The following is a 19,085-nucleotide window of genomic DNA, read 5'->3' as shown; positions in this document are numbered from 1 at the left end:
AGAAGTGGTGAAAAGAGTGAGTAGGAAGCAGGGAACCTCAATTACTAGCTGAAAGGCCCTTTCACAAATCACTTTTGTTCAGGGATGCCCGATGAACAACCACTTAATTTGAACGCGGAGTTAACGTACCCATTACAGTTGAGTTATTCAGCACTACGAATGCAAGCCCACACAAGATACTAGTTAATTTTCCAACAAAGCAGCCTCAGGCGTTGCCCGGGTTTCCACGCGATGACTATTGCCACGGGCAAGCATACCTAACTTCCTCACATCAGGGACAAGTGCGTTATGCCTTAACATTGGTTAAGCTTTGCGTGTCCCTTTCCTGTTTGCTTCATAACGGTTTCCATTCACTTTTACAAGCTCAAGGCAAGGCCAAGTCACTTCATGGCAATTTTCTCTTTAACTCCATTGGGATCACATTAAAAGTCAATGGCAAGTCTATTTTGAATGCTGCAGAGAGGATTGGCATCGTGTACAGTTCAGCAAAGGGCGTTCAGTGAAGGGGAGAAAGTTGGTAGTAGAACGGGAGACGTCGTTGAAGGTAAACATAGGCGAGGATGCTTGGATAGTGAAATGCATTTTATGTAGAGAATTGACTTGGACGTGATTCCTGGGCCCAGATATCTCGTAACATTGAATTCGTACTTAATTGGGAAAAGGGCACTTGCTTAACTTACAAGGCAATGGCGAAGGAATGCATCGGCGACATTTCAATGCACTATTCGTAACTGTGTCTGTAGCCATGAAAAGCCAAAGTGAACCCTGCGAGCGGCTCGTTTATTATGCGCCAAAGAGGGTGGAGAACTAGGGGTGTCACTTATCAAGCACTCGAATATATTCCCATAAAAGGGAGTTAGGCTAGAAATAACGAACATCACAGAGCATGCGTTAGGCATTAATTAAGCTTGACCAATTGGCAGTCATCCAGATGAATACTACGGTGTGCGGTAATGCCAGAAAGCGAGATGGCAATGCAATACATGTTAGTTTGAATGGGTTGCGTGGGCAAAGGGCGGTCGGTGAAGTCGATTCTCAAGAAGGATCGGAAGTCATCTGTCTCCGAGTGCGAGGTGGGCACAAATTGCCCTCATCACTAAGCCCAGCTTATAATGCTGACCAGTAAGGAATGCTCCATCTGATCAGCTTACTCATTCCAATGAGATGTAGACTAAGTGTAGGCAATGAAGATACATGTGTGAGCACAGACACGCTGTCATTGGCAAAGGCGGTGCACGTGGCGTATATACTACTCTAAGGTAGCCTCAGTGAAGAAATGAAATCGAAGCATCTACAACCAATTTTGAAATTCGTTTGACAAATGGTTGAAACATGGCTGCTGACATTCGAGTAATGCATTGCGTTTACAGCCCTAATCTACTGTTTCAGACAACACCTCTGAGAATCTACCCATTTGGCCGTTATGAATACGCGGTTGCGGAATGCATGAAATTGTTGATTTTATCGTGGAGCTAGTGAACAAAATATGATGCACTACATGAGTCGCAACTAGATTTCACCCGTGACTGGTAGATAACAGCAGAGTTTGCCATGCCTGGTCTTTGGAAGAGTAGAGAGCGACTCTGCAAAGATCACTTTTTTATACACTGCCTACCTGGCTGAGTTCGTCCATGCAGCAGTGAGATGACTGGGATATCCATACTAAATGATGTCACATCTCTCAAAACACAGCAGTCTTTGTGCTTTTTCCACATCACTTTAATGCTTTCAGTTTTTATACACTGACTGTGAAACGTTTAGTATTTGTTGTCCAGTATGCGCATAATATTTTGACAGTCATTTGCTGATGTGAAGACCCCAATGGTTGAGTGACTACGTGTTAAATCTCTGCTGCTGACGTTGACGTGCCCTAATGTTTGCTCGTAAAACGTGTTTATCCGTGATGGTCTCTAGGTGACATTTGCGGTGACCTTATCAAGTCAATTTGTTGTCCTAGCAACTTTTGTGCTTCCAACTCATCCAAGGCAAAAGTTAAAGGTTACCGCTTCAATTTGGCTATGCAGTATAAGGAATATTCTCACATATTTTCTGTGGGAGGCAAAAGTTTTAGGCACCGTAGCAGATGTTAAGATCTGCAGTAATTGTATTGGCAAAATGGAATCGGGATTAGCATTGCGTTAAATAATTATCCAAGTTTGATATTTACAATGGGTTTGGCATTCACTTCCCACAATTCGACCTCCATTCTCCTAGATAAGGACATTCCCAAATGGTCAGCATCATAAACAGACTGCAGTGATGAGGGTTGTTCCTGTCACAAGTGCACGTCTGGCTACTCAGGGATGGATGGCGTCCGTCCCATGACGAGATTCGAGTTCTCTAACTGCCTCTAGCCATAACGGTGAGGCAAGGCAGCGTATATTGCACAGCCATCTCGTCTATCTGGACGCAGTCAAAGACTTTCATCTTTATTCATTGCAGCACTGGATGGGGTGCATGGCCACTGCGATGGCACCATAACTGCGTCTTCAATACTTTCTTCTGACTAAGAAGGTGGTGAATGCTGGATGGCGGCCAGATCGGTCATGCTTCATAATGTTTGTACTTCTTAGTCTATCCTTTTGACAGAAAGCCATAGTCCAGCACTCATTCACTGATTCCTGTATGCATCTACTATCCACGTGCGGGGCAAAAGTAAGCTGTGCTTAGAGGTCATCTAGAATGTTTACGAATACATCTGCACCTTCAAGCAGGAAATTGCAAGTATTGCTGATGCATTCCATCAGTTGTGGATGAGCTGTCATCGCTTCATTATCTTGATGAGTTAGGAAGTGCTATCTGCAAAACTCGGGACTGCTTTAACGTTATAGGTAAAGTTGGCCACAAGAAAAGTGGTTTTAACAATTCCATATAAGTCAGACCTATGCGCATAACAAATTTCATTGCTCACGTTTCCTTGTCTATATTTACATTTAACGACATCTGTCCACCTCCAGTAAGTCTGCTTAACGTACTCTGCCCAAAAGTGACTCGATACCTGTTATTTAATTTAGACTTGACATTGGCCTAAGGTTAGGTGCTGATGTAGCCACGCCAGAGTCTAGAAGATAGGAGCACTGACGGGCTGAGAATTTTCCTCGAGCTCAAAAGAACGAGTAACAGCCGTTAGGAAGAAATCAGGGGAGACAAGGATTGAAGTTTGGCTGCTTGTTGCAAATCGTGACGGTTCTTCGTTGAAAACTTGATTAGCAAGCTGTAGGATGTGGTATTTCTTCCATCGAGCATCATAAATATAATGGGTGGGCGAACTCCGTGACTAAACTAGACGTTTACACATCGGGCTTGCCTGATCAGAGGCGATTAGTGGAAGAATTATTTTGTGTGTAGAAATATCTCTACCACTACCATGGGCCCAAAATATTTCCCGAGTGAGAGCTCTTACAAGCCAAGTGGATCTTTAAAGGTGTAAGTGCAAATGGGGGTTAAAGCTAGCTTTTGAAAGCCACCTTTTTACTTAACGTCGTCCATAAAAAGGCGATATCAGCGAAGCTGTCCATTGTGTAATGGCTTCAGCAGCTATTTCTGCATCACAGCCTTCGTTCCCCTGATTCAAGCAGACCGAATGGATGGGGATCTTACTTATTGGTTGTTAACGCAAATAGGCCTCAGTGATGAGAGTCCATTGCTTTCTGAGTACACGTGCCACGTAGTACAGCTCTTTGGAATTCTAAACCTCTCTCTATTCACCAATCATTTTAACTTGAATACATGAGTGAACATGAACCCTGCCATTTTTACTTTCCATTCAAACTGGGATAAAGGTTAACCTGTAGGCAAATGTGTATCTAGGTCTGGATGTATTCAGACAACATCTTTTAACGAAATAAGGAAACTCATTAACAAAGAGAGCACTTTACTTGTTCTACTTTAAGCAATTTCGGTTATATCAATTTTGATTAGAGAATTAGAATTGTGATCAAAATATCCTATGCTGCTCGATTATTTATCAGAAAATCAGAGTGCCTACGAGAAGCTGAATTGATCTCATCAAATGTTGCGTTTCGGCACAGACAAGGACTACTGTATACTAATAAGTAGACTGTACTGCGGAACATGCCCTTCAAAGTTGTTCTTTATCAATGAACGCATTACGACTGCCACCAGTCTGCTAGCTGTCCTTCACAGCACACTATAAAACAATGCAGGACGGATCATCTTTTATATCGAAGTAGACAGTTAGAAGCACCCAATTAACCCAACTAATGGGCTATAGAAAAAAAAACACTAAAAAAAGCGTTCCACGCCTCCTACGCTGTCTAGTTACTTTTCCATGAGCAAGGCTCTCCCTATATTCTTAACATCCAAAATTGTTTATGCGCATAAATCTTCCACGAACAATTTACTAAAGAAGAATCCTAACGACTGAGTCAATGATCTCCCAATGGAAAATGCTGCATGTGGATATGCCCTGACCTATATTCGAACAACTGTCATTCGTCTTGGCGCATGTGGAATGCCTCTAATGGCCGCTACACTTCATAAATTAAATCATAGCCATTGCTTGCACCTCAATGGATACTGCAAGTCGCAGTCTTAAATTTACATCCACTTTCTTCTTTTCCTTCTCTGGCATAGGGCATACGAATATAAACCAGCCATGGAAGAGGCACCTGTTGCACTGATGGTCATGTGAGGCTTGATTGGATGCCAGTTATTGTTTCCAGCATAGTCACTCGTCATGAACAGTTGCATCGAAAACTTCGTAGTTAATTAATTAACAACTGTCCCACATCATCATGGGTGGCTGTTTGTCTTCGCATGCTTGAGATGCCTGATAATTCCGATGCTCGTCAGCGCAATTAATCGTATTGCCTGACTGCACAGTCACTGCAACTGCGTGGCAGGTATGAATGATCACGGTGGTGGAATCGGTGTATACACGACAGCTCTAATGTCGCAACTGGATGTTGTGTCATCTGAATTGTGGAGGCGGAGTCTGCATTCATTGGTCGGCAATGATGGTGAGTTCATTTCATTTTGAAGAGGAGAAATCTGCATCACTTCTGCCATCCTGCTTGTTTTCGGGAGATTAAGCGTAACCCTCACAGAAGATTCGTGTGACTGAGTTAAATCGGTCTGTTCGGAAGACACAATATGCTGACACAATTTTCGCATTTAAGCCTGTCTGTAATTGCCATCCAATGGATCTTCTCCATGAATCAAAAGGAAGGCTCGGGTGTTCTAAGACGGAGGAAGATCTAGTTTGCAGGTAAACTACGCAATTTGAGGTGCACAATCCTCCATGGTAGTTAATTTGAGAAGCTGGCTTCAATTCCAATGTGGTTTGGTTGTCCCTTCGTACAAACGAGTAACAAGTTTGCCCTCCAGTACACAACCTGTCAACAAATGTCTTGATGTAGATGAAAAGAAGTGAAGGTACTCGTGCTAATGAATGCATGCATTGCTTGTGTTAAAGGAGAGAAGCGAGAACCAGTGTGGGTGCTTCATTAGCAAATAAAACAACGTAACTTCATGACGGTTGACGGATCGTTCAAACACATTGTTTGCCATTTCATTTGATCGACAACTCATTAAAAGCACAAGCAATGCCAAGGGTTTCACATGAGGACATAGTACCAGAATTTCACCACTGACGCTAGAACCCATGTCTTTAATGTTAGCGTCATAGTGACACGCCAAACGTCTTCAAACCATGGAAAGCAGACATAATTTTCGCTTTAAACGTGGCTGCATATGGCACCCAGCTGATCTTGGTGATGAAATTACGAAAAGAATTTAGGTAGAAGACAACAATTAAAGCCTTATTTTCCTCACAAAACTGCTCAAGCTACGTCGCCACTTTGTCTGGCATGCTGCATTAAATTCAAGTGTCTTTTAGTTGTCCCTGTCTAATGAGTGTGTAAGAAGCTTGAACTCCGGTTAACACACAGTTAACAAATTCGCATCTGTGGGTGAAATCATGCACTCCCTAATGGTGCAATTACACATTGTGCTGCAAGAGAAAAGCGAAAAAGTGGTGTGGGTGTTGCACATTCTGAGAAAAACAATGTAAGCTTGTAGTAGCTGACGGATCATTCAAACGCGTTGTTTGCCATTTCATATGATTGACAATTCGTGAATGGCACAAACAATGCTCCTCGCGTGATTTCATTGCTCCTGTTAGTGCAACCATCCTATTTCCCATACACACTAAACTCTCCAACATGTAAGCTGCAATCATTTATAAATTCCACACATGCACTTTGTTAAGATCGTATGGTCACCCAACAAGTTCTTCATAGATGGCCTCGAATTGGCGCATTTCATTTCTTTCTATATATGAACAAGTGAATGAACTGCAGTGTGGTGAAATGGAATTGGCATCACCCCTGTGGAGAGCTAAATAAGCATTTCAGCCTCCGTGGCTCAGTCATCACTACATCCTTCAGCCAGTCGGCTCCCAAATGCCCTGCTATAATCAAACCGCAGAAAGGGGTTGCCTTATGCTTGCGCCGATTCAAGCCAAGAAGTAGATCAAAACAAGTGGCTACAAACTTGATCAGTTTAGTGTATTTCCTTGCTTTGACGCCCAATGATATGTTTTCTTGAAGCATTGGTAGCATGATGCACAAAGTCGACGCAGTTTGTGTTATTTTACATTGAGGTCAAGTTAGGAAGTGTTAATTTCTTATTTCTCCCTAAATGGAATGTAGGTGATCGTGCAAAGCTTCAAAATTTTTCAACTTTTAACTCGTTTAGTCAAAGTTCATCACTATCCCAAACCCAGATTCAGTTGAATGCAAATTCTGGGATATTCAGTCTTGTGCACACTAGAGGAAATATTTCATTGTAGATGAAATGTCTGATCACGAAGTCAGTTTAGTGTTGTTTTTCAAGGGGCGCACACTACGGCAGCTTTGGTTGGGGCGGCAGGGTTGGACGAAGAGCAGTGTTGTTGTCAAGTGGTGGTATATCCGGTCCGACTGCAAAATTGTTGGAGTCGTCCTGCGGCCCAGTGCTGCCTTTAAGAAAATGTTTAGGTAAATACATAAATGTCTAGCTAATGTAAGTTGATATCAGTTACTGTTTAGTCGGTAGGTCGAGGTGGTAGGTTACAGCAGTGCTCTTTGATCTCCATTTGCTTGACCTAAGGAGGCTTGCATTTCCTTATCATAATAGATAGAGACGCTCTTCATGCCTTTATAACCGCCCTAGCCCACAAAGAATTATTCGCGTGGGAGTCATTTTTGCCTTCCACCTGCTTCTGGAATGGCGTGTGGGCCGAAGGTCAAAGTAGTTAACAAGCGAATGTGTAGATCGTTCCAGTGTGCCCAAATATGTTGTTAAAATGTGGTCCTCATCTACACCAATTAAGCCGTTGGATGCATTCACACTGGCAATGGTGATGATTAATTAAGGTGCCACACAGTTGATTGAAGAAGAGAGTCTAGGAAAAGAGGTTGAGTATGCGAGTTTTGCACTAGGAACTGCATTCTAAATAAAGTACTGCATCGAATCATGTTGAGTAGCATCAGCAGTAAGTCGGGAGTGTGGAAAATGCAGTGGGTAATATTGGTGAAATGCAAAAGTGACGTACCTGGAACACGTTGTGGCCTAACCAATATTCAAGGCCTACTTAGTGTGTAACAATGCAGTCAAATTCATAATACACAGACAACAGTTTGAATGCAGGTATGAAAGTCATTTGTGGTGCATAAATTAGATTCGAATTGCTTGGAAATTTAAAGACACAACATACGCATAAGGCAGATGATGAACTGCAGAGGAAGAGAAGCACAAGTTTGCTAACGCTTTTTAAAACAATTCACTTTTGTGTCAACCCAGTGAAATGCACAGATATGAATGAAATAATCACCACTCACTGTAGTAAATGTTCCTGCTACAAGAGGAAAAGAAGCAGAGACACTGAAGCAGTGCAGATCAGGTAATTACAGTCAAAGCAGCTTCTACTCTACTAGAGTAAACATGGCATTTCAGATGCAACAAAGAAAGCTGAATTGAGAGAAAGAAATTGCTCACGGAGGCGGGTAGTAACCATACCCATACAGTGGTCGGCAATCTGAAGAAATGTACGGTAAGTTGGTGAATCGTGGGCAAGTTTTCAATTCAAAATAATTAGTCAATTGCCTGATCTTAATAAGGATAGCACAAGGCACCTCGCCAAAACATAGTACTATATAGGAAGAACGGCGAATGAGTGAGTAGGAGAAGCGACATCAAGGAAGGCAGCAAACGAGTACTCACACATGTTTCAGGTGATCGCGCGCGTAAATGAAAAGGCGATCTTGTATTCCAACTCACAGACCGCAGACCAGTGACTAATGATTGGCTAATTTCCACCAAGTGTGCACCAAACCATGTAATGATCCTGTGCTTTAATCATCCTCTCAATGTGAGGCTGTGAACGCGAGCAGGAATTGGCCTGATTTAGTTGACAATGCCTGCTATGCAGTGATGCTTGCTACGCCAGTCTGACCATGACTGGGCCCCATTTACGATGATAATGTTTAAAACCGAAAACCCACTGCTATTTAGCAATATGCAAGTGCGCTGAAATAAATGCTGAGGATTTCGCATTTTGACATGTTGACGAATTTTGCCACTGATGCTGCCGCCAATGTCTTTAATGTTAATACTTGAACCGTGATTAGATAAACACATCTGTGGGAAAGAGGGCTCATAAATGTAGTACCTAGGGACGTACGTCTTGTGCACCAAATGATGTCCAGTCCACAGAAGCCAAATGGCTGGCGTAAATAAAATAAATATGCACCTTCTTCTCTTACTGTGCTCCTTCACTGGTGCTCCTCTTGGCAACGCTTATTCTTTCGGCCATCAAACACAATCGTGTGTTTTGTAATCACCTGCCAACACACCTCGAAGATAGTAATGGTGCCTAAATACCGAAACATGATAGCTGATTTCGTAAACAGTGTTGAAATATTAACAGAGGAACTCGCGGATCCAGACGTGTGTTTGAATTCCCAAGTTTCGCTCCCATTAGGACAGCTTTAAATCAAGTCACGCGCTGACCACTCGTGTCTTAAGCTAGATGAAAGGTGAATCTCCGCACATTCGTAATTACAGGTAAGGCGTCACGACAAGGATGTTGCATGGAGGAGTGACACTTGCAGCCTCAAATGCCCATTTGCATGGGAAGCTAGAAGCATTTGTTATCAATGAGTACTGTGTTAAGCAGATGTTGTGTTTTTAGGCACAATAAATAATTGAATGACAAAACACTGCATTTCAGCGACATTTATTCTCATCTGGAATTGTTTGCAATATTAACTACAAAATTATGGTTAGTCATATTCGTCATATTCTACTTGGGTTCTTCCAACCTGTTTAATGGGCAAATTGTAGCAGGAGTAGCTACGAGGAATCGCAGTGTGCTTTAGACCTTTAGTGGCATTCAACGAAGGAGGGCAGAATTCATCATTAATGTTAGGGGATGAGCTGCGCAGTTAATCGGACGTTGTTAAATGTACGAATTGTCATTCTGATGGCCAGAATGCTTGGGTTGTAGAGCCACATACGCCATGTGAGTCTGCTCTTGCCGTTTGTGTAGGTGTGAGCAGTCATAACACTGTAGAATCGCACACACTGTTTGGTAATTTTGAGCAGCTGTGCAAGAAAAACCCATGACGATGACACAAATTTGCCAACATGTCTCTCCATAACCGTTTAGACTGAGATGCACTGGAAATCTCCTTCGCCTTCTAGCGCAAATGCAACCGTCTCCCAATAGCCTTTGCCGACGAATCAGATGGAAAATCTAGGCGCTGGAAGGCAAGTGAAACTCTCCATCATTACCACACTAGGTGATGCCAGTCGCCTTTTTCGTATTTTATAATCAATCTGATTGGACGACTTCACTTTCAATGCTGAGCCGACTCCCACTGGTAGAAGTGTGTAAAAACCTCCTCCCAGTAAACACTTGGTCAACGAACTCGCAGATGTAGATAATTGACGTTCCTCATAATGACGCATTCATGCATCACTTGTGCCACAAGGGAAGAGCGTGATACCGGTGTGGGTGGTTCATATCCAAAAAAACAAAGGAGACTGGTAATAAATTACGGAGCATTAAAACTCGTTGTCTGTCATTTCGTCTGATTGACAATTCGAGAAATGCACAAACAATGCCATTTCCGTGAGTTACCGTTTCTGTGGGTATATTGTTGCTGATTCCTGATTCCACTGCACTGCTCAATGCGCTAATTCCATTTCCTGTGAAAGCACTCGCTTTGGGCCTATTTCCATATTTAAAATACCACATCTCCCTAGCATACACACCTTGCTAAATATAGTATGGTTATGCCACAATATCTTGCCAAGAGCCCTCGAATGCGCTCACTTCACCTTTTCCGCCTTCATGGTTCGGTCGCCAATTCAGTCCTTAGTAGGTCAGCTCTTAGCTGCTCCACAAATAAATAAACCTCAATCCAGAATTGCCTTGCTAGTCCGTGGATGCAAATTTGACTAAGATTTGAATGGCAGTAGTGCTGCGTGAGGCCACCCAATTCAAGTTAAAGCATGTTTATACACCCAAATTGCATGTCAATGTGTTCGAAGTGGCAGTTTTATCAACCATAACGCCACTAGTCGTCAGCTCCTCCTACTCTTCCCACACGCGACCAGGATGCTTTTCAACATGTCACAGGTAGACTGTGAGTTGTCTATGATTCAACTACAAATGAGAGGACTCAAGGTGTCTCCAATCAAGTCCCTCTTATTCCTTCCATCCATAACTTGTGGCATTATGTTTGACTCGTCAACTTGTCGATTTGCAGCTCTATCACATGCCGCATGAATACACAAAATTTATGTCCATATGCATTAACACAAATCGTGTTGTGTGAAGGAGAAGCTAGTAACGAAGCCGAAAGGAAGATTAAGCCTCTACGTGGTGCAATACTATTTGTTTAATTGCATATTAATTCACGCCAATCATTTGGTCTGTACCGATTCACATCGTTTCGAGTACGTGACATGTGTCTCGTTGATGTCTTTGCACGCACGTTTGCACAGTCCTTCTGTAGCACGTTGGTAATCATTCCTGGCTTTCGGCGTGTTACACGTTAGGAGGTGAAATTTTCAGCATCAGTACTGCTATTAAATGAGCTCAGTCAAGATCCGACTGCGGTAGCCAGCATCACTACACAATGGACTTCATGGTGCCTGGACCACAGTGAAGATCTCCGGTGTCATGGCAATACGGCAGATCCGTCATGTTGGCTAAAAAAAAGGTTAGAGTCCATCATAGCTACGCTTATTTTGTTAACTGGTGGAGCTCAATTGTCAATCGCTTTTATGAGTTTACGTAGTGAAGGTTGATTGAAACACGGTTGTGATGCACGCTTTGGTACATCCAAGGTTGCAATGAGCCAATCATCAGACACTGGTCCACAGTCTGTGGGTTGCCATCCACGATTTTCTTATTCACTTTCTCATACCATCACCTGAGACATGTGTGAGTACTCCCTTGCTTCCTTTGCCAATGCTCTTCCTTTTGCTCACTCCTTTGCAACACTTTTGCATTAGTCAACTGCTTGAGGCAGGGTGAAACACTCCATTTGTTACTGCAACTTGCATATGAGTTGGTACATTGTGCTACCACTCCTGAGTTCATTTGACGAGGTGATTATTTTGAGTGGGAAACATGCATCTTAGCCTGTACAAATGCAAATACTTATACATTCGTCAACTAACCGAGCGTTATTTTTAGATTGTTGGCCTCGTTACAGATATGGTTACTACCCGCCTCCGTAAGCAATTTGTTTCTCACAGTTTAAATTTTCTCCCTTTTTTATCGAAAATGTCATGATTGTTCTAAGAAAGCAAAAAGTGATTTAGGAGTTTTATCTGATTGGCACTGACTCAACATCTCATTACTTCTTTGTCGCCTATAGTCCCTACGCTTACCAGAGTGAGTGACGCCGACTTCGTATTACCCATGTCGCGCCATCAGCTCCTTCACCATTCACACTCACTCTCACCATCTTTTACCCTCTCGTTTGCAACGCTATTTACCACATTGAAGTAGTTGATGCAAGGTGAAACAGTCCATTCGTTACCTCCGCTTGCACTCGAGTCAGCACATTGTGCTACCATTCTCAGGCATAAATGATGAGTAAATTATTTTAAGTAGGAGACCTGTATCTTGGGCCTGACAGCTACGAAGTTTGCATGCAATCCATGAACTGAAGGGGCTTTGATTTTAGGTTGGTGGCCAGGATCCGGAAATGGTTTCTACCTGCCTCCGTAGGTGATTTATTTCTGCGAAATTCTACTTCATCCTTCCACTATAAAAATTGCGTTTGTGATTTGAAAAATTATACCTGGTAGGGGCTGTCTTAGCATCTCATGGCTTCTTTGCCCCCTTTAGCTCAAACATTTACCACAGTGAGTTACGTGATCGTCACACCATCAGACCCTTCACTAAGCACCATAATCGAAAATCGTGTTGTTCGTTGTAGTTTACTACACACCCTATGGGTTAGTGATTTGCCTAACCTAACTGACAAATGCCCGTTTAAATGTCTGGCATTGAGTTCGGCATTAAACAAATAACACAAATTTTCATAATAATGCCTTTGCAAGCATTTGTGTTTATGGAAGCATTAAGTCGCGTTTGTATTTGTAAAATGAGGACATGTTTACACTTACTAGACAAAACAATCCATTTCCAGGTAAGTCATGTCAAGTTTCCACTCAATTTCCTGCTATTTTGTTGCATCCTTAATGTGTTGATGGTTGTTATTAGCATTCTCTGAGAAATCTGTTCTAAGTTTGTACAAATCTGCTACCAAGCGTCTTCTTATTCGGAAAATTTGCACCTAAAAATTGACACTAATATAATACAAAATATTGGTCTTAGTTCAGTAGCTTTCACACCTTCCCTCTTTGCTTCAACTTTTCTCGCTCAAGTTACATTTGCAGGAATTATTTAACAGCCGTTAAGGATGGGTGCGAGTGAGTCTTGTTGGCAAAGATAGCGAAGATAAAGGCCACATTCTGATTACGTTTCTGGAGGCAGGAAGCGATAGCACATTCGTGAAATTCGTCAACTTCTTTGACTCTGGGCCCACTAAAATAGTAGACAGGATTCTAGTCCTCTTTAGTTCGCTTGGTGATCAGGATACAAATCATCTCTTCTTGCCGTTCAAGTACCCCTACTCACCTCAACCGAACAGATCTACTGTGTGTGTTACACCTGGTTTCTCAAAGTATGCAGGAAGTGAATAGTGCACAAGTTTGTTACCTGAAAAGAGGAGAGGATTACAAATTTATAAAATGCACACTAAGCAAAATATATTAAGCCTCTATGGATAACAATTTCGACATTGTCGGCCAATGAATGTAGACTCCGTCTCTACGACTGGGACAACAGACACCCAAATACTTGCATTTACGCCATCATGCATTCATCAAGTCCACGATGGTGACACATTATATCAGCTATGCAGCTGAAATGACGGTGTGCTGAAGCCACTCCAACTGTTATGCTGAAGTGAATTGGAACCATTAAGCATAGCTCGCCTTAGAAGGAAAGTAGCCATTGATGAGGTGAGAGAGAAGGGTCAGGGATTTTTCTACAAAATTGGTTGATTCCAATTCTGCCTGGACACTCAAGCCTCACGTCAACATCTGTTGATGGGTTGTGCCTTCCATTGATAATAAAATCGGTGATTTGCCCAGTGCCGTGCATTTGATTATGATAAATAACCTGACTCCTATCGAACTTGCATTGTGATGGGATAAAGTCTACTGGACGTGCTGCCGTAATTGTGATCTTGTCTTTATTGCCTCAGTGCACACTTCCCGTCTGTGTTGTTTGAAGCACATTCAGCTGTCGCCTCAGCGTGCATCAATGTCACTGTGGTAGAATTGATGCATACATGCTATCGCAGATGCCAGTGAATTGGAGAGTATGCCATCTGGCTGTCGTTGACACTGCAGGCATCCGCAGGCTGACATTAGTCAAATTATTCTTTCAGGTGAGATATCATCCAGATGAACCTCATACTAACACTGCTGTGATGTTGCAAGTACAATATATTTGAGCTCTTGCTCTCCATCCTGATTGTCAGTAGACTAAAGGAAAGTGTGGGAGTGGATGGAAAAGGAGCAGCAGGCGGGAAACACTTGATTTGTGTAGAATTAATTGACGCCTTATTCCACATTTGGTAGTGAAGCTGTATTGATGCTGTGGTCTGTGTCAAGAGTAGAGAGGTAGCAGTCTGTTGGTATATGGTAGGCAATTAACGGGAGATGTAGTTGGATTTCTTCACATACGGAATAGAGGTCACCTGTTTATGACACCGATTTATGAGGAAGACCCCCTTCTAATCGGTCTGCTCCTTCCTTGGGAATGTAGGCACAACTTTGAAAATACAGCTGTGATCATTTAAAATGACACGCCTTCATAATCGAAGGCAGTACATTGAAAGCAGTCGCAACACTCGAGTGGTTTAGGTGAAGAATATATATGTGACTGCATCTTGGCCTAAACATCCTTGATTTGAGCAGATTGATAGGATAAGAACATTCCTATTTTGTCTGGCTTTATAAACACGGCTCAGTGGTGAGGGTCATTCCTGTTCCGATTATAACTCCTCTTCCTCGGGTACGTAATCAAAAATATCACACTTGTATCGGTCAGGGCGATTCTAGCCCTTTCAATCGTAAACAGGGAACAATTATCATCGCAGGTATAGCTTGAACTTCTTTTGCGACATATTATTCAGAATTTCTATAAGACATTAGCAGTCCTCCTTTTCATTCGCAACTTCATTGGGACTTGCTTCTATAGCAAGGAAGCAGGCTGTCTGTCAGTTTGATTGGCAACAAAACGGCGACAATTCAATATGCGTGATGCCATGGTGGGAGCAGCGATAGGTTAGCTGTGTTGCGTTGTCTGCGTCACATGCCTTCGGTGGTCTGCGATGGATGAGGACAGCAAACAGCACTTGTGGTGTCTTGGTTGCCATAGGAAGGACCACTGATGCTATCTCCAGTCCCTCCGAAAACACAATCACCATAGCCAAGTACGAGACGCCATTCATTGGGCCAGGAAATTAGAGGTGAAATTGTGACTAGGGCTCATCCTTCTTCCCTTACTTCACTGGAAAAAGTATATGATGTGTCTTTTTTGCCTGGTGGCAATGCCAACATCGTTCACCCATATCTCCACTATGACCCTCTATATGCGACTATCAACAAGGAATTTTGCTAAATAACTTAATGCGGTACATAGAAAGTTGAGCCGTGTAGTCAGCTAAAAGCAACTGCTACACGTCACACATACAAAAGCGAAGAAATCAAAATTTAGCAGAAGCCGCTGGCACAAGATTCTCCTTTAGTTAAACATTTGCAGCGAGGCGAACCTAACTGTTGTTAAAGATGTGGGTGATTGTGCCTTCTAATAATGCTTGAATCTGCAGAGGCACTACAGAGGGGTAGTTGTGGCCATGTCCGCAGTTGGAGATCACGCGGATTGCGTGTTCGGCATTAAAGAGCTTTAGGATCTTTATACCACAATACTTGTTTACCACTCACAGCTGGAAGAGCCAGAACCGACTGACTTTAAATAAGTGAGGACCTGTTGACATTAGCTGTGTTTCCACGCTTCGTACAAGCATTTAACAAAAGGTGCACAAACAGGTATACAAATACACAAAAGCAATGGAAACAGTGGAATAAGTAGGGTGATTTGATAAGAATATTTCTTTTTCAGTGGCATCATAAATGGACTTCCTTGATGAGAGTCATCCATGTACACAGTGCACATCCTTCTACTTGGGAACTGATGGTATCTGTTCTGTGACAGCTATTTTAGCCACAGATTTGTCCCGCTACTTCTCTAAACATCCACAGTTTCGACGATTGCTTAACGAACGCATATCGGCAGTTGGTGAAAAGAAGCAGACCGAGGCGTCCAACCATGATTTGCTTTTGTCTGTGCTGATGACTGTCAGTGGCCACCCTGCTAGTACCAAATCCTGATGTATGGAGGAGAAAAGTGCCACGTTCGTTGAAGGAACGCTATCAAGTTTTATTCATGTGGGACCTTATTGATGGGATGTCATTCGACTAATTTTATTCTGCAGACCTAGATGCCAATGTATTCTTCGAACAGGACGACTGTGTACGTAAATCACAACAATAATTTAGATTCAGATTTTCATTTTGGGATAGAGTTTGTCTTCCTCTCCGAATAGGTCACGATGTATCGAAAGCTGATCACCAGTTCCCACAAGTGTAAGTCGATTTATTTAAAGCAGCCTGTGCTCCCACCTACGAGGGAAGCAGAAGAAAGGGGACAAAGCAGTAGACGTTTAAATGAAGCAGGAACTTAAGCATTAATGCTTATTAATCGGTGCACAGATGATGATTTTGAGTGCAGCAGGACATGTTTTATTCAAAGATCCCAAAAAGAGTGATGCAACTAAAAATTTTCTTCATTCGCTAGGTCAAGTGCAAGAAAAGTATGCGACAGCTAGCAAAATGTGAAGCAGTCCTTGGCTAAACGTTCGCAGACATGGGCGAGACGGTGTGACCTGTTTGGTGGAAATAGAATCATTACCTCTGGCACTGTCACTGATATAGATTGATGTAAATCAGGTGGCAAATGTTTGGACACGGAATCTTGTGGCTTTTTGCTTGAGGTCTTGACTTTTTCAAGGAGGAGTAGACTTATGCGTGTTTAGTTGGAGAGTTGCATTCAACTGGACAGGACTTGTCCCAGCGTTGGACCACACCACAATAAATGCATCCATCCATTCCCACCGACGCACGTATTCGGCGAATGTACTCTCCGTCATACCTGTAGACAGCGTTTTGAATTAACTGAAACGTGCAAAAGTAAATCTGACTGAGGTGAATTGGTTCAGGACATGTGCAGTGGCCACCACGGCATGAAATGGAGTAGGTTAATTTGTCTTGAAGGTCTCTCTTGGCTTACTAGTTTATTCTGAGTTGGCAGTGATAGCAAAGTGCTGCTTGCTGTTGCTGGCATCACACATATCAACTCTCCGCTGTTTTAATTCCAACCCAATGGATGGGCAGAAAACATCCTTGACACCTTTAAGCAAATCGCATTACAATCAGGAGTGAGAAGATTTCCGACGACTTGCAAAAGGTTTGACTGATATGCCAAGCGGCACTGAATTACTCAGTTCAAAAACAATCACAAAGTCTTGCTCTGTTTAATCACCACTGGTTATGAGGCTACGGAACAAATGCTAGTAAGGATCCCATCATTCACTTCTAAATGTGAACCTAACTATCGGCTCTAAATTAAGCGGTGAATGGTTGGCAAAATTCTCGCAACGATAGATTGTCAGACGGGTGTTCCAAAAAGGCAGATTTGGGCCAAGGACGCACCGTATTACACAGATTTTAGTAAGTATGCTTCAACATTTGTAGATCCATTTGAGAACTGGCTGCAGATACATCGAATCTACTTCTGCAGTGAGTAGCTCGTGGCAGTAAGTCACTTCTTGCACCTGCATTTGTGTTGTCTACAGTTGGTCTACATTCCACTGGATCGAGTAGACTAAATAAATAAGGCATTACCAATTGATAGCATCATAAACGGGACTCGGTGTTGAGGGTCTTTCTTGTTATAAGTACATGGTCATAAATGGCGTGGATTTGGGAAGTTGGCTTTAAAGTGCTAGCTTTAACGCCTGCCTCTACTTCTGCCATTAATAAACCACTTTAAACTCAGACCAGCCTACTCAGAGCGTAGTTTGCACCAACAGGGTGGTTGGAATATCTCTAGATGCCCATTTGGAATAACACTTTACTATCTTAGCATAACACGCCACTGATCAGGTTAGTGGGACACATAATGCAGGGTTATTCCATCGCTACTGAGAAGTGGTGAAAAGAGTGAGTAGGAAGCAGGGAACCTCAATTACTAGCTGAAAGGCCCTTTCACAAATCACTTTTGTTCAGGGATGCCCGATGAACAACCACTTAATTTGAACGCGGAGTTAACGTACCCATTACAGTTGAGTTATTCAGCACTACGAATGCAAGCCCACACAAGATACTAGTTAATTTTCCAACAAAGCAGCCTCAGGCGTTGCCCGGGTTTCCACGCGATGACTATTGCCACGGGCAAGCATACCTAACTTCCTCACATCAGGGACAAGTGCGTTATGCCTTAACATTGGTTAAGCTTTGCGTGTCCCTTTCCTGTTTGCTTCATAACGGTTTCCATTCACTTTTACAAGCTCAAGGCAAGGCCAAGTCACTTCATGGCAATTTTCTCTTTAACTCCATTGGGATCACATTAAAAGTCAATGGCAAGTCTATTTTGAATGCTGCAGAGAGGATTGGCATCGTGTACAGTTCAGCAAAGGGCGTTCAGTGAAGGGGAGAAAGTTGGTAGTAGAACGGGAGACGTCGTTGAAGGTAAACATAGGCGAGGATGCTTGGATAGTGAAATGCATTTTATGTAGAGAATTGACTTGGACGTGATTCCTGGGCCCAGATATCTCGTAACATTGAATTCGTACTTAATTGGGAAAAGGGCACTTGCTTAACTTACAAGGCAATGGCGAAGGAATGCATCGGCGACATTTCAATGCACTATTCGTAACTGTGTCTGTAGCCATGAAAAGCCAAAGTGAACCCTGCGAGCGGCTCGTTTATTATGCGCCAAAGAGGGTGGAGAACTAGGGGTGTCACTTATCAAGCACTCGAATATATTCCCATAAAAGGGAGTTAGGCTAGAAATAACGAACATCACAGAGCATGCGTTAGGCATTAATTAAGCTTGACCAATTGGCAGTCATCCAGATGAATACTACGGTGTGCGGTAATGCCAGAAAGCGAGATGGCAATGCAATACATGTTAGTTTGAATGGGTTGCGTGGGCAAAGGGCGGTCGGTGAAGTCGATTCTCAAGAAGGATCGGAAGTCATCTGTCTCCGAGTGCGAGGTGGGCACAAATTGCCCTCATCACTAAGCCCAGCTTATAATGCTGACCAGTAAGGAATGCTCCATCTGATCAGCTTACTCATTCCAATGAGATGTAGACTAAGTGTAGGCAATGAAGATACATGTGTGAGCACAGACACGCTGTC

The 19,085-nt window shown here is 42.8% G+C and overlaps 2 protein-coding genes across 2 annotated transcripts; one reads left to right on the top strand and one right to left on the bottom strand. All coding sequences in view use genetic code 11, as the record gives it.

The window, feature by feature from the left end:
- Positions 1-995: 995 nt before the first annotated feature.
- Positions 996-2,481, top strand: EGR_10435 (hypothetical protein; the record flags this gene model as incomplete). Its single annotated transcript, XM_024499684.1, has 2 exons — positions 996-1,073; positions 2,443-2,481. The coding sequence occupies 2 exons, from the start codon at positions 996-998 to the stop codon at positions 2,479-2,481; spliced, it is 117 nt and encodes a 38-aa protein (XP_024345912.1).
- A 5,285-nt stretch (positions 2,482-7,766) lies between these two features.
- EGR_10434 (hypothetical protein) lies at positions 7,767-10,264 on the bottom strand (the record flags this gene model as incomplete). Its single annotated transcript, XM_024499683.1, has 2 exons — positions 7,767-7,861; positions 10,066-10,264. 2 exons carry the CDS (start codon positions 10,262-10,264, stop codon positions 7,767-7,769), a joined length of 294 nt encoding a protein of 97 aa, XP_024345911.1.
- Between the last annotated feature and the right edge of the window lie 8,821 nt (positions 10,265-19,085).

Source organism: Echinococcus granulosus, assembly GCF_000524195.1.
Source record: "Echinococcus granulosus chromosome Unknown EG_S00219, whole genome shotgun sequence".
Classification (NCBI taxonomy): domain Eukaryota; kingdom Metazoa; phylum Platyhelminthes; class Cestoda; order Cyclophyllidea; family Taeniidae; genus Echinococcus; species Echinococcus granulosus.
Note: the sequence above shows the minus strand (reverse complement) of the source record. Positions and strands in the feature narration are given on the sequence as shown.